The following is a 14,513-nucleotide window of genomic DNA, read 5'->3' as shown; positions in this document are numbered from 1 at the left end:
AATTCAGAATGGCCAGTATAAAATTAGATAATCATTTTACTAGCTGTCTAAGTATTTTATGTCAAGCAAATAAGAATTCAGCTTTAGAAACAGACTTTATCATTGTAAGAAAATGCTAACACTTCAGCAACAATATTCAAGGTAAAAGTTTTCCACATACCATACCACATACCTAAACAAATACTGTAAGAGAAGAAATTAAGTTAATCCCTTTGACTATTATATTTCAGTGCCTGTGCCTGTCTCATTTTTCTTTGGAAAGTACAAGTATTCAAACCAGGTACTATCATAGCTCCACCTAACAACATTAAGCACCTTAGTTTATATTTGGGGGGAAATAAAAAGGATTCTAACTGATTGAATTTTAAACAAAGCTGACAAATCACATGTCTGAAAATTCAATTATCTGTTTAAGCCCATTCAGTTAACCAAGTATGACAGAAGTATTTACACAGAAGAAACATAACTAAAATGTGTTGCAAGAGAGTGAATTCAGACAACTTTTACTCTTCTTTAAGAAAATATCAGGGGTGAAATACACAGTTGCCACAGGTGTAGCATGTAACATCACACACAAGAAACCCACAACTGGTTAGAGAGAAGAGAGAACATGGGCAGGTCAAAATCATGCCAGAGGAGCGGTACAAACTCTAGGAATTATGAAACCCTAGATACATAACAGATTACAGAAAGCTGTAAACATATTATACACAAAAAGGTAGGCATATTATTTATGGGAATTTATTTAAGAATGAGAAGTATTCAGAAACACATGCAAATATGTTTGATGGTCCTCATCATACTACATATATAAATACACACACACAAAATATATATGTTATACACACACAAACTGCTGTTGTGAGCAATGTCATATTTATATATAAAAACCCTAGACTGGTACTATATTCATATTTCTATGGATTTCAAATCAGTTTTCTGAACTATGTAACCTCAATTTTATTCAGTCCTTTAGTAGGAAGTTGCTAAATAATTGAGAAGAAACTATTGATTACCCAACTATCAAATTTTAACAAAGTCCTTGATGATTTTATGCATTTTACGATACTTTTCATTTCCTAGACTACAAAGAACAAGTCAGTTTTTCTACCAGAGATGGATGCTAATATTCAGATTAAGGGAAAAAAAAAAAACCAGAAATACAGTTTAATTCTATATACTATATTAAAACAAGTCTAAATAATTCATTCATGAAAAAAAATACTTATATGACAGCTAGACAAAAAGATTTCTCACCAGAAGCGTAAATATATCTGCATGGAAATAACTATGTATAATTACAATATATTGAGTTTTAAGGATTCTCATGAAATAATCATACACCATCTTGTTGCTACATTTGAGAATAGACTCAGTGCCTTCTTGTCTGTACTGAGACAGCATAAAAAAAAAGCAAAACATTTTTTACTATTGTGCCCATCAACTTAAAATTGACACAGTACAGATGAACTTCAGAAAGACTTTAATTCACTTAAGGTTTTTGATACAAGACTGAAACTCAAAGCAGGATACTATGGCCCAGTCACAATTTTCTAATATGCCTCTTCATCATCTTATTACTTCTCATTCTTGGACATCTCTTTCTCATTACTACTATTTAGCTAGATTCCAAAGAGGGCCCATCCTGATATATATGAATTTATATAGCTCTTTTTATCAGAGCATGTTTAAAAAAAAAATTAGCAAGCACTCACTAAAGTCTTTAATGACTTCAAGAGGCATTATATCAGATATTCATAACAAGTATTTTATAGGAGGAGAAACTCCTGTATAGAGTTAAGGGTCAGATTTGCAGAAATTCTTGTCCAGCTGACCCAACAGTACTACCTATTGTTAAGGATGTTAAATACTTCTATGTGAAGGCCCCAGCTTTACTTTTGCAACTTTTCCAAACTTTACCACCTAACTTGAAGCAAAACTGCTAGCCTGTTATGAGACTAGTGATAAACACAATGCTTTCAGCATCTTTTGAAGTGCTTCAAACATTTCCACATTCTGTGCTGAAGAATAAGTGACAAGACTGCAAGTACAGGTTGAAGGGGATAGAGAAAAAAGAAAGAAAAAAAAAATCAGGCTGAAATACATGGGAAAACAAAGACAGAGAACTATGCCACTAAAAGCACACCCATCTCCAAAACCTCAATTATAACAAATTACCCTGCCTGATCATTTCTCCTATGTTAATAAGTAGGCTGAAAGACAGCATGATAATATGTCATTTTACCCTATATCAGCTCAATGATAAGAGGATGACAATCTAGCATTCCTACAAATTACTCTTTTTGCTCAAACGGCACAGGTCTAGTGTGTGTTGTTGATTAAGCTTTATACCATTGGTGATTACTCATGCAGAACAATGATACAAGACATACTTTTCCTTGATTGATTATAAAACTAGGAAACTGCACATTAAGAGCTACATTGAAAAAAATACTAAGGTTTGAAATGCAATCACACACACACACAAAAAAAAGGATTTAAAGCATCCTATGAAACCAGAATTTAACTCCTCCCCAGGTCTCTTTATGATTTATTATTATTTGGGTACATACAAGAAGCAGATTAGCAGAACATCTTTGAAGCTTTATGTCTTCAAGACAAAGAAAAAAACATATGCATTTCCCCCACTTTTTTTTCCTTAAGACAAAGTTAGTTTCTGATAGAGCAGAGCACATTTATCTCCAAAATCTCTCCAAAAGCATGACTAGAGAAATACAAACACATTTAAATACAGCAACTTCTAAATGCCACACATCTATAACAGCAGGATAAATTTTATTCCATCTGAAGCTTTTTCAAGCGACTGTATGAGTTTCTCCATAGCTCTGTGACTATTCTCCAAAGAAAACCAGATAAAGGTATTTCCACGTTCCAATAAACACTTTATTTACAAGCTAATACAGTAAGGATCAACCTTTTTTAGCAGAGTATATTTTATTCTATAGCACTTTCATCCAGTGAAATTCCTTAAGAGGTAACTAAACTCTGTGGTTAGCTTTTTGCTTTAGTACTTTTCCTGAAGATAAATCACAGTATTACAAAATTATGTGTATCCACTCTCAGCCATTAACAATGTCTTTGCTTAAAACCAGAGGAAAAATACAATACTAATTATGGTAATGAATCAGTACATAACAACAACTGTTGCAAAGAGAATAGGAATGTAAGCGTCAAAACCTTAAATGGTGATACATGAGTAACTTCTATCAGTTCTCTAAAATGGAAGATACCACCTCATAAAATCCCTAAAATTGTAAGTATTTCTATTCTCAGACATACTTGAAAATTCACCAGAAACCACTGTATGTATTCACAAATTATAGGAAAAATCTTAAGCATCCTACTAAACTCCTGTACTGAAACCAAAGTCAAAGAAAGGAAAAACATTCAGTAAATTTCTTTCAAGAACATGCATATGGTCAGGGCTTGTTTATACACCAATAGGTGACTGGCATTACTAGTGTACGGTATCCTTTTTGCCAAAGCTATGAAATAAAACTTTAATAGTAAAGGATTTACTTTTCAATGGCAATATTTAGTGACATTGATCATACTACTACAGAAACAAAATATTGTTTTAGTGAAATTTTCTTTAAATATTCATGAATGCTACACAGCCACGGAACACCTTAGCAACAACAAATCTGCTTATTTATTATCTTTTTTGGAAAACTATCTGGAATGACAAGAAATGATGAATTATATAATAAATGTAAGTTGTCAAATACCTTTAATTCCCTGCCTAATTTTGAAGCAAAAATAATTACACTTCCTCTCAATTTTATTATTTAAAAATTAGCATTTAAAGAAACACTGCCTAAAGAAAATCAAAACTACTGTAAGAATGATAATTTTTTTTTAGCAGCATAAAACAAGTTCGCATTTTGGGAAACATATACCTGACTTTTATGTATATAATAAATGAAAAGACAGCATGTAATATTACTGATAAATGCATATCCTCACCAACAAGTTAATTCATGCCAGGAAAAGTAGCAACTGTTCCCTAAGGACTCTCATACCGAGAGGATGAATGTAACAGGATAACAAGCAGCATGTTCTCACATCAAAGGGAGGAAAGCATGGAAGAGAGACGCTATTCATATGGAACACAGCAGTAGATCAGCCCCCCTGCTGGGACTTCTGCTGTATTCTTGGAGAAGGACCAAGGCCCCGCAGGTGAAATCTCCCCCGCCTCCCTTGTGCTATAGCATCCCTTTTAAAAACTATCATTATGGGGGAACAAGGGGAGTTGAAGGAAGTTGGGTTATTTTCCAGTAATGTCCACAAAGTTTCTGTGACAGAGTGTTATGCTTATTGAGGCATGTATATATACACCAAGCACAGTTAAGGTCTACCATGCAAGTCAAATTAGGTGCATCTTATGTTCATCAAAATAAGATTTCTGGCTGTTAATACAAATTAATACCAGTAAGAAACTCTTTTATAAAATCTGACTTCCAAAAATTGTATTAAAAGATTAAAGAACAATATGCCTTTAAGTTACGATTTTTGTTGCAGAGGAAGAGGCCTTATAGGACTTACTTTCCTATACCTTAACAGGGGGAAAAAAAAAAAACCAAACCACCACCACACAACTGCTTCTTGAAAAAGATACAAAAATTTCTCTAGGGCTTCTGTAAAATGAGCATAGTAACAAAAGAATTTGAAAAAGAGTAGTTTCTCATATATCTCAACTATAGTGGCCTGAAAAATACTGTAATTAAGTTTCTGGCACAAACATCAGATACGAACAAGTGCTTTCTGTGGAGCTTACTCCTAAAATGTGTCTTATTTCTAAATTCAGGCTTACCAAAAAAAATCAAAACAAACAAAAAAACCCCAAACCAAACCAAACAAAAAACCCACACAAAATCCAACAGATGTCTATGTCTTGATAAAAAACCTTAGTGTTTTAGAAAACACTATAAAGGTACCAAATCTCCAAATAATAAAAAAAAATGCATGAATCTTGAGCATTAATTGAAATAAACAGTGTACTGCAAGAATATGTAGAATCTATATACAGAGGTTGGGCTAGATGACTTCCAGAGATGTCTTCCAACCTGAATTATCCTATGATCCTACTATTAGGAGATGCAAGATCACAATTAATTGTAATCATATATACCCTAAATGAAATAAGAAAAATGAGAACCATTACTCAAAGAAGTGGAAGTTGAACCATATACAATATAATGAGATTATAGTATAAAACCAACCTCTGAAAATACTGTAACGAGGAATAATGCGATAAACTTAACTGCTTGTCATGAAAGACAAACACCATATGCATGATAAACTGAAAACTATTCTCATGATAGCTTCACAACACAGACTGTGTTCAAACCTAAATTATGAAAGGGCTCTATCTTAGCATTGATATCACACCTGAAAAGGCAAAAAAATGGCTTTGTGGATAAGAAATATGAGGAAGTTGTTTATCTTATGAAATAACGTATCTCACTCTTTTTATAAAATGTTTTTGTAACTTGTGACATGTCACCAACTAAGCAGGAAAAAAAAAATCATTTAATATAGGAATATTCAAATTAGTTTTCACAAGCAGAGACAAGAGATATTTTTTCCTGTCTCTAAGAAGCTGCTTAAGGTAAGTGATGCAATCATTTCAAGATGCACAACACATTATTTCACCCATCACTGGAGCACTACAGCTCTGAATGAAGCGTTGTAAACCAGATTAATATAAAATGCCAAATCCAAAAGCAATGTGGCTTAAATAATACATACGCTAGATAAGAGGAGGCAGATTAGGTTACAGAATGTACAGTAAACAGAAGGTACATAAAAGTGTAAGATAAAGTATAGTCAAATTCTCATCCCCCATTTCCTTACACAGTGCATTATCATCTTCTCTTTCTATCTGCTTTTCTTGCTACAAAGCCTGTCCTTTGTAAAATGCTTTTCCCCAACATTTCTGAATACTCTAAGAATATGCAATCTGAGATTATCCAATTTCACAGTCAACTTCAATAAATTTCTTTGCCTCACAAAGGGATGTAATAGTATTCCATACAGAAAAAAGAATCTCAATTTAAAAACTTTAGCATTGCCAAGAAGCCACTGGCACAATACGTCCATGCAATTTGAGACAGGCTCATTGACAAGGGGAAGGGGAAAAAAAAAAAAAAAAAAAAAGGAAAACAACAAAAAAACAGTTTACAAAATGATATTAGGGAGTCTATTTAGTCTATTCCATCCGAAGGCTAGGAAACAGGTTGAATGCTGAGACTGCTCCTTTTGAAACAATATCATAACTGTATGAAAGAGCTATTCAAATACTTCACATGGAAGAATGAGATTACCACTACTTGAAACTAAAATGACCTAAGAATTTTTCCATTTTTCAAAGAGAACTTAGGAAACTCAAGAAAATTTCTCTAAGTAAGCTAGCATTTTGTCTAGGAGACCAGAGACTCTTTGGAGAGTCTAGGAGACCAGCTGAATGAATCAATTTTGCAGATATCCAGAAGTAATCATTTCAACACTGACTGATGTGTCACTGAAATTTGTGTTCTCAAAGCCTTGAGGAAGATACTTACGTCAGATTCTTCACAAGAGCTTTAGGGACACACATAAATATCAGCTCTCATAATCCGAAGCATAATAGTTCATCAAATTACAATAGTCAGATTGTTACTGAATGATTTTCCTTGTCTTAAGATGTTCAGAATATTACAATTGAGGAAGTTTTTCTACTCTAGTCATGTGACCAATTGTTTTCAAGGTTAACAGTGAGATTTCACTATTACAAAATATCTGAAACTTAGTATCCTCTCACTCACCTAGCGTATCATGCAGCACTTACAAAGCATTTCCAAAATTTTTGTTATTTCAAATTCTTCAAATTATTCAGCTTGCCCAAATTCCTGGTTTAAAAAGTTAGTTATTAAAAAAAATGCACTACTCTTACTATTGCAGCAGCATCACCTACAGTGTACAAAGTGAACCAACGAAAGAATTTAGAAGAAAAACCTATATTCCAAAATACCTATATGCAAAGTTTCTTACATGCTAGAAAGTGAGTTGCAATGAATCATTGAAGAAATGCATCCAAAGTCCAAAATAACCAGTGGCACAAGAATTTGTTGTACCTAAGCAGCTCCCAACACTGTTTTTATCACGTGACAAGGTAAACTGACTTTGAGAAGAACAATCAACACAACATACCCAGTCTCCGTAGCAATAAGAGAAATGAAACAAACTTGCTCAAAAATAACAAGTTAGTCTAAGCGAGCATCTCTTTAGATCTTGTTATAAAAGCTCCTTATCTATTCTTTAAAAAGGTATGTGCATGACAAATATCTGATTCACCCATATGTCACTGCAAATTCTAAAACTGTGGGGGAAGTGAGTCAAAGAAATATGAATATACAATTCCTATAACCTGAAACGTGAATATTAAATGATGAACTATTTGCATTGTCTCAATTGCCCTACATCACATGAATGTCAAACCCACTTATGCATATCGCTCCCTCCCTCAAAGTTAGTAGTTCTGTTTGATGTGTCATCAGAAGCAGAATTAGTAACATTCTAAATACTTTTTTTTTTTTTTTTTTTAAAAGAAAGCTTTATATTTATCATTTTCAGATACTAGTTCTGCTATGCAATAAAAACCTTATAGGAATTTCAGCTGTGGTACTTCACAATTGCCACTAAGCACCCTGCCTGCACATGCAGAAAACAAACACTTCTCTCTGTGATAAGGCACAGATTACTAATCTTATTTAACATTTGGGATAGGTTTGTTGTTTACTATACATGTGAATCATCCCCAAGATCTTAGGCATCATAGGTTACTCTAGCACTTGTTTAGAATTGTAAGAAGAAAATCACACTATTACAGCTGCATTTACCTTCAAAAGTCTTTCTTAAGCTAAATCACATTTAGACAAGGGGAGGGTTAAAATTCTTTTCTTTCAGCATAGCTGTGGCACAAAGTCAAACTGGAGGCAAGTCCTACTTGGGGCCAATGTTGTTTAACACCTTCGTCAATGACCTGGATGCTGGGACAGAGTGCACCCTCAGCAAGTTCACAGACAATACAAAACTGGGGAGCAGCTGATACACTGGATGGTTGTGCTGCCATTCAGAGGGACCTGGGCAGGCTGGAGAATTGGACTCGGACAAATCCCTTGAAGTTCAACAAGGGGAAATGCAAAGTCCTGCATATGGGGAGGAATAGCCCTAGGCACTCATACATGCTGGGGACTGGAAAGCACCTCTGCAGAAAAGGATCCGGGAGTCCTGGTGGACAACAAGCTGACCACAAGCCAGCAATGCCCCCTTCGCAGCAAGGAAAGCCAACAAGAGCATCTTGCACCACATTAGGAAGAGCCTTGCCAATGGGTCACTGCCAACAACATTGCCCAGAGGGGCTGTGGAGTCTCCATCTGTGGAGATACTCAAAACCTGACTGGAAATAGTCCCGAGCAACCTGTTCCAGCTGACCTTCCTTGAGCTAGGGGGAAGCAGTTGCACCACTTCAGAAATTGGTAGTTGATACTGTGTGGCGACAACTGTTGCTTTTGATACAGTGGTTGATAAAGTGGTCAGCCATGAAAACCTGACAACAGGACAAGAAAAAAAAAATCAGCCTAAGGAAAACAAAGTCATGCTTAAATAATCAGATATAAGGAAGACAGACCAGATGGAAATGTCACTGAAGAGGATGGATAATCCATTCTTTACTGCTTACACACACAAGGGTACATACGGAAGGCTATCTGTGTCAGCAGCAGCTGTCACTGACATATTCTATATAACTGAAAGCAATAAAGACAAAAATATTCCGACTCAATTTAAATGACACTAGGACCACTCGGCACAATTTCTACTGACTGAAGTAAGAACTTGCTGGGAGGAGAGGGGTCCCCATACTAATCTCAGAGTGGAACTATATAAGACATCTACCTGAGGAAATACTGTAGAGAAATATTAAAATGAAATAGTCTCCAAAACAAGTCCTCACTGGCTCCAGGTCTGACCTAGAATCCCAACAATCTAGCTTCTGTATTTTTGAAAAAAACTATGTTTTACGCATGCACCAAAGCAGCCATTTCCACTACTAAAATGAGCGTTTCATTATTCTAGGACAGCAACATCAGTCTGTTCACAATAAACATTGACACGGTGTTTCTGTTCCCCTCCCCGCCCCCTTATATTTAAAAGCTGTATCAGATTTGAGGTTTGGAAAATACTGTTTGCAGACAGTGCTAGGTACTTCAACAACATTAAGAATATCATATATCCAATAAAAGGAAAAACCCCAGGACCTTGATATTGTAATTTGTTCCAGACTGGGCACACAGCTATACCAAGAAACCCCCAAATATCAAGTAAAATAGAAATGAATTAAAAAAAGAAAAAAGGGAAGGGGGGTAGAACTAGACAAAACAGATATATGAAGAGAGAAAAGTCTTCTTATATTTACCTTACACGTACATGTATTCCTTCGTATCTAGTCTCATTATCTAACTGCTGCTATTTTCATGGCTTCTATTTCTTAATATTAGTCTAATTACTTTTTAAAATTAAACTTGATGTTGTCATAAGTTCAGCTCACTAATATTCTTTCCTCTGGAGCTGTAACGGTGGTTTTATTAATACTTTAAACTCTCACTTACTGTTAACACCTAACAAAACAAAAAACACAAACCCATTAAATTTGACAGAAAATCTTCCAAAGGCTTTTTGGAAGCCAAAAGGCTTTTTTCAGCTTAAATTCAACTGAAGTCCATGGGATTTTTAGTCCTAAATCACTTATGTTCCTCTGAAAACTAAACTACTTGAAAATGATTTTTTCTTGTATGCAGAATTTTTTATTCCCTTGTTCCACTACTGTTACTTTTTATGATACTTTCAGCACTTCTTACCGTGCCAAGGCTTGGACTTTCATGGCATGTCGCTCTTCCTGTTCTGCTACTTTCCTTCTCCAGTTGTCCATTTCCTGCCTTAGCACTGCAGAATGCTCCATCTCTCCATCAAGCAGATTTCTCAGAGATCTGGAAGAAGTCAGCAGCCTCTGTTAGAACACTGCAAACTCTACCTAGTAATTAGAAGATACTCTACGAATCACAGAGTAGGTTGCCTGAATGATACCATTAATGTCACCCTAAAATTTCATTATTCAATGTAATAAATTCACCTGATTTGATTATACAAAGGAAAAAGAACCCAATCAAAACAGTTGTAAGTGCTTACTATTAATTTGTATTACAATCTCATCAACATGCCCAAAGCACAACCTATTATGGTATCTACTGTACCACCACGCAGAAAGAATTTATTATAGAAAACAGCTTATAATCTGGTTTCAGTGCTTCAGTGCAAGTCCATACACCTCAGGAATAATCTATAAGCAATATATTTACTAGCAAGAGCAGGAGAGAGGTGGGGATCTTGTCTCTACTGAGAGCACTGCCACAGACCTCTGTGTAAAACCTTTGATGAGATAGCAAAGGTCAGCATGATGCATAATGGTAAAACCCAAAGCATCCTGGTCCTTCTGCCAAAAAAACCGCAAAGCTGAATGGGGCAGTAACTTGCAATTATGGGAGTGGGGAGGATAAGAGGCAGGAAAATGGGATCAGTTGGTATTCTCGACGTTTAAAAAAAAAAAATTAAAATAGCTATAGAAAAATGTCAATTACCAAAATAGCCCTACTACAGCATAACAACAGTATGTCTTGAATACTTTGTATTTTCATTCATCTAATGATGTGTTCCAATAGACTAAATAAATACAAAGTAGGTTTAATAGCATTTTAAATAAGTAACTTATCATTTTTACATTTACATCATCATTTTGCCCCAATTGAACATAAAGACACTCACAAATGACAGCCACTTTCAGCGCACCATTGTTAGCTATCCTACATCACTTCTGCACCAGAAGGGGAAAAAAGGAAATTTTCTGAATATTTGTATAAGGACAAACTTATACTCATTTGGAAAGCTATCTTAAGAGATCTTAAGAATCTTTTGGCTATAAGTTTTGGTTTTGAAAAAACTACAACTGGCAAAAGCTCCCAAGAAGAAAGAGTTATATGTGATTCGAGTTCAAAGGGAAAAGTTGACCCGCAAACATTATTCTTCAGTATCAACATTTGAATATTGAAGTATTAAGCTTACCTTTCACAGAAAAATAATATACACATCAAAAAGATTACACAAAGATTATGCATAGCTTTACACAAAGGACAGCTTGTATTAAAGAACAAATTTTTTTAAATTATAGTGCTTCTTGACTAGAAAAAGAAAACTACCTATTCTGTTCTTCCAGTTCATCCTTTCTATTCATCATGGCCACAATAGCTTGACGAAGTTCATCTAAAGAGAAGGGACAAAAAAGATGAATTTCTGTGTGTATTTTTGCTCATTTCAGATCTAAAAGTCATGTACATAGTGGCACTAATTCAGCAACACACTTAAGATGATGCCAACATCATTTGCTATTCAGCAAAGCACATAAAAATGCTCTTAATCTCATCACTAATTTGAGCAGTCTTTCAAAAATGGTATTATTTAACACAGTATCAGAAGTATTGATCAAATCAAATTAGTCTGCATCTGGCTTTAATACAAATGTTTACAAGTTTGCCTGTGGCTGCAGCTGTTTTGCTTTAGTCACAGACGTATGGGACAATGCACCTTTTCACTACGTGCATATTAATGAGAAACACTGTTACTTGTTTAACTTCTTCAAATTGTTTGTTTTCCTTGCTATAAATTCTGGCACAGGAAATATAACTATTACAGTGAGACCAGAGTAGAGAGAACGTCATTGCTTCTTCATGGCATTTCTTGTCAAGCGCAGTCTTAAAGACTGTCTTAAAGACGATGGGATTTCTGCATCTTGTAATTTCCTATAAAAACCTTTTTATTTCCTATAAATACCTTAAAAAATATTTTCTGTCATTACATCAAGAATAAAAATTTTAAAAAAAAGTTATGACAGAATTTTAGAATTTTTGAAGACTTCTTTAGGGTTAGGTTTAACACTGATACCAGAGTAGCTGAATACCATACAGAAAAGTGTCAGCTCAAAGCGCTGCCTCACCTGGGGTCCTTCTGCTATTATAAAGGTTTTACCATATAACTGTACAGCTGTACTATTACTATTTACTATAAATTTACAGAAAAATATTAGGACTTAATCATCTAATCTAAAACAGATTCTGACTTCCAGATCTTGCATGAATACAAGAAATACAACAGGTCTTCAAAGATTTGAATGTCTTCTAGCAAACATCAGGATGGATATATGTCCTAAACTAGATTTTTTTAAAAATTTCATTAACAATTTCATGTATGTTAACCAATAATTTTATGAGAGCTTCTGCAGGGACACAATTATATTAAAACAGTTAAATGAAATGCTCCTATGTTTATATATAATAAATCAGCCAATTCTGTTCTGCAAGGATTCAAAGCAGATGTCAGCAAAATTTTGTGCTTTTACTGAAAACACACTAACAGAACTGGTATTACGTAATTTCTTCAAGTAAGCAAAGCTATTCAACAATTTTTTTCCCCCTTTACATTCAGTTCACCTATTTACCCATATATTTCTTAATATTTTCTATAGTTACAGAAATTTTTGCCAGTTCAAAAAAACCTTAACATTGTCCTGTGGACCAGATTAAGCCTGCCAAACTCTAGTAGTGGACAAAACATGGAAGTTTTTACTATATCAATCAAATGTATCAGTCAGTGCAGACACCACAATTCCAGTCTGGCACTGGTAATCTGCTGGTAAACCCCCCTTGCAGGATTCAGCAGGGGTCTCATATTGCTTGAAATCAGCCAATCCAATTTCTTCATGCTAGATTTTTTCCAAAACATTTCTGCTTCTTTGGCCATGGAGAAAGTTGACAATTATTTTCCTACCCATTCCACATTACAGCTTGAGAACTAATTGACATTAGCAAGAAACATTTCAGTAGGTCATTAAGAAGGATTTTGCACTCCATTAATTCAGTACAGAAATAATAATTATTTTTCTACAGTAACTTAGCATCTTTAAATGAGTTCTCTATACAGCTATCAAAAAAAAAAAAAAATCTTGTAGAAGAGCCAAAAGTGAAATTTGTGGGTATTAAATACTAACACACATAAAAAAAAAAAAAAAAAAAAAAAAAAAAAAAAGATCTGCACACTTCTGCTTTCTCCTTCGATAATATTACTTGCATTCAAAACCAAAGCTGTGATTACATGGCTACTTTAATCAGTCCTCCTAAGGCTGTGCTTTCAGCAAAAAGGACATTCCAGCTTGCCTTACCCATCATGGCTACCACCTCCCTTGTTCTGGTACTGGTGTTTATACACACACAGTGTCCTAGCAGGAACTGATCCAGCTCAAAATTGGTTTTGTTTTTTTTTTTTTTTTTCTGCTGGGCTACTTTTCAGACAAGCAGTTGCCAAGTGATCTTACTGTTGAGTTTAATACAGTTGCTGGCATAAGGCACATAGTAGAAAGCAGTCAGGGCAGAACAGAACACCTTTTTAGTCAATAAGGATGAGGAATAAAAAGTGGAATACCCTTTTTGGCAAGAGTAAAGTTCATATTGCATTGAAGTGACAGGTAACTACTGCAATTTAATGGAAAGATTATATATGACAAAATATGCTGTGCTCCATTATTTTCATGACTATTTTTCGAAAGATGGTCTATAATAGCTTCTACTGACTAGCATTTATTTGGGGGTGGAGTGGGGTGGAACCCCACCAAATCCTACATTCCGAGATTTAAGTATTATATTTAGCTATAAAACATCAAACTTGGTGATCATGAAACTCAACACACTTAGTATTCTTTTGGTCATGATGAGACACTGACACTTTGAGGGCAGATTGGAAAGGTTAGGGGTTTTGAGGGTTTTTTGTTTGGGTTTTTCTGTGGTTTGTTGGTGGGGTTTTTTGGCAGTGGAAAATGGTGGGTTGCAACAGTCCTGAAAGAAATAATACACAGTGTTGTGATAATGGACCACAATCTGTCAGCCTACCTGTGAAATAAAAAATTGTTCTAAGGATGAGGAAAATAGAATAATCCAGTAAGTGTTCAAGCCTTATACAAGTGTACAACACAAGCCAAAAACATCCATAGTAAGCTTTCAGTACAGTAACACTCTACAACAAAATAAAGATCTTTAACTATATAGTTGAATTGAGAATCCTCCTCAAGAAAGCATCAAGCCAATGTAATTTTAAATATTTCAAGAGTGTCATTAAAATATGATAATGCACAATCTGAGTTAGTTGCTATTATTTCTCTGACTCTGAATAAATTAAAGCCGTTGCTACTCAGACAAGTTATTGCAGTGCTGGTTCTGCACTTATGCTGGGGTGACTACTCTACAATAATTGCCTGCATTCATACTCAGTCTGTTTAAATGTGTACTGACTTATTAACATTTAAACAGTGAAGCTATTATAAATTGTCTCAATTTTTCCAATTTTACCAGCCT

The 14,513-nt window shown here is 34.7% G+C and overlaps 1 protein-coding gene across 2 annotated transcripts in view; it reads right to left on the bottom strand.

Annotated features, from left to right (window-relative positions):
* SNX29 (sorting nexin 29) overlaps positions 1 to 14,513 on the bottom strand; it is a 145,337-nt gene that overhangs the window by 93,788 nt on the left and 37,036 nt on the right. For both annotated transcript variants that reach the window (XM_076351069.1, XM_076351070.1), the window contains exons 12-13: positions 11,313 to 11,376; positions 9,921 to 10,049 (exon numbers count right to left, since the gene is read on the bottom strand). In XM_076351069.1, coding sequence (XP_076207184.1) covers positions 9,921 to 10,049; positions 11,313 to 11,376 — 193 coding nt within the window. The remainder of the gene's footprint in view (positions 1 to 9,920; positions 10,050 to 11,312; positions 11,377 to 14,513) is intronic.

This window comes from Aptenodytes patagonicus, chromosome 13, assembly GCF_965638725.1.
Source record: "Aptenodytes patagonicus chromosome 13, bAptPat1.pri.cur, whole genome shotgun sequence".
NCBI lineage: Eukaryota > Metazoa > Chordata > Aves > Sphenisciformes > Spheniscidae > Aptenodytes > Aptenodytes patagonicus.
This window is presented reverse-complemented; position numbering and strand designations above follow the sequence as displayed.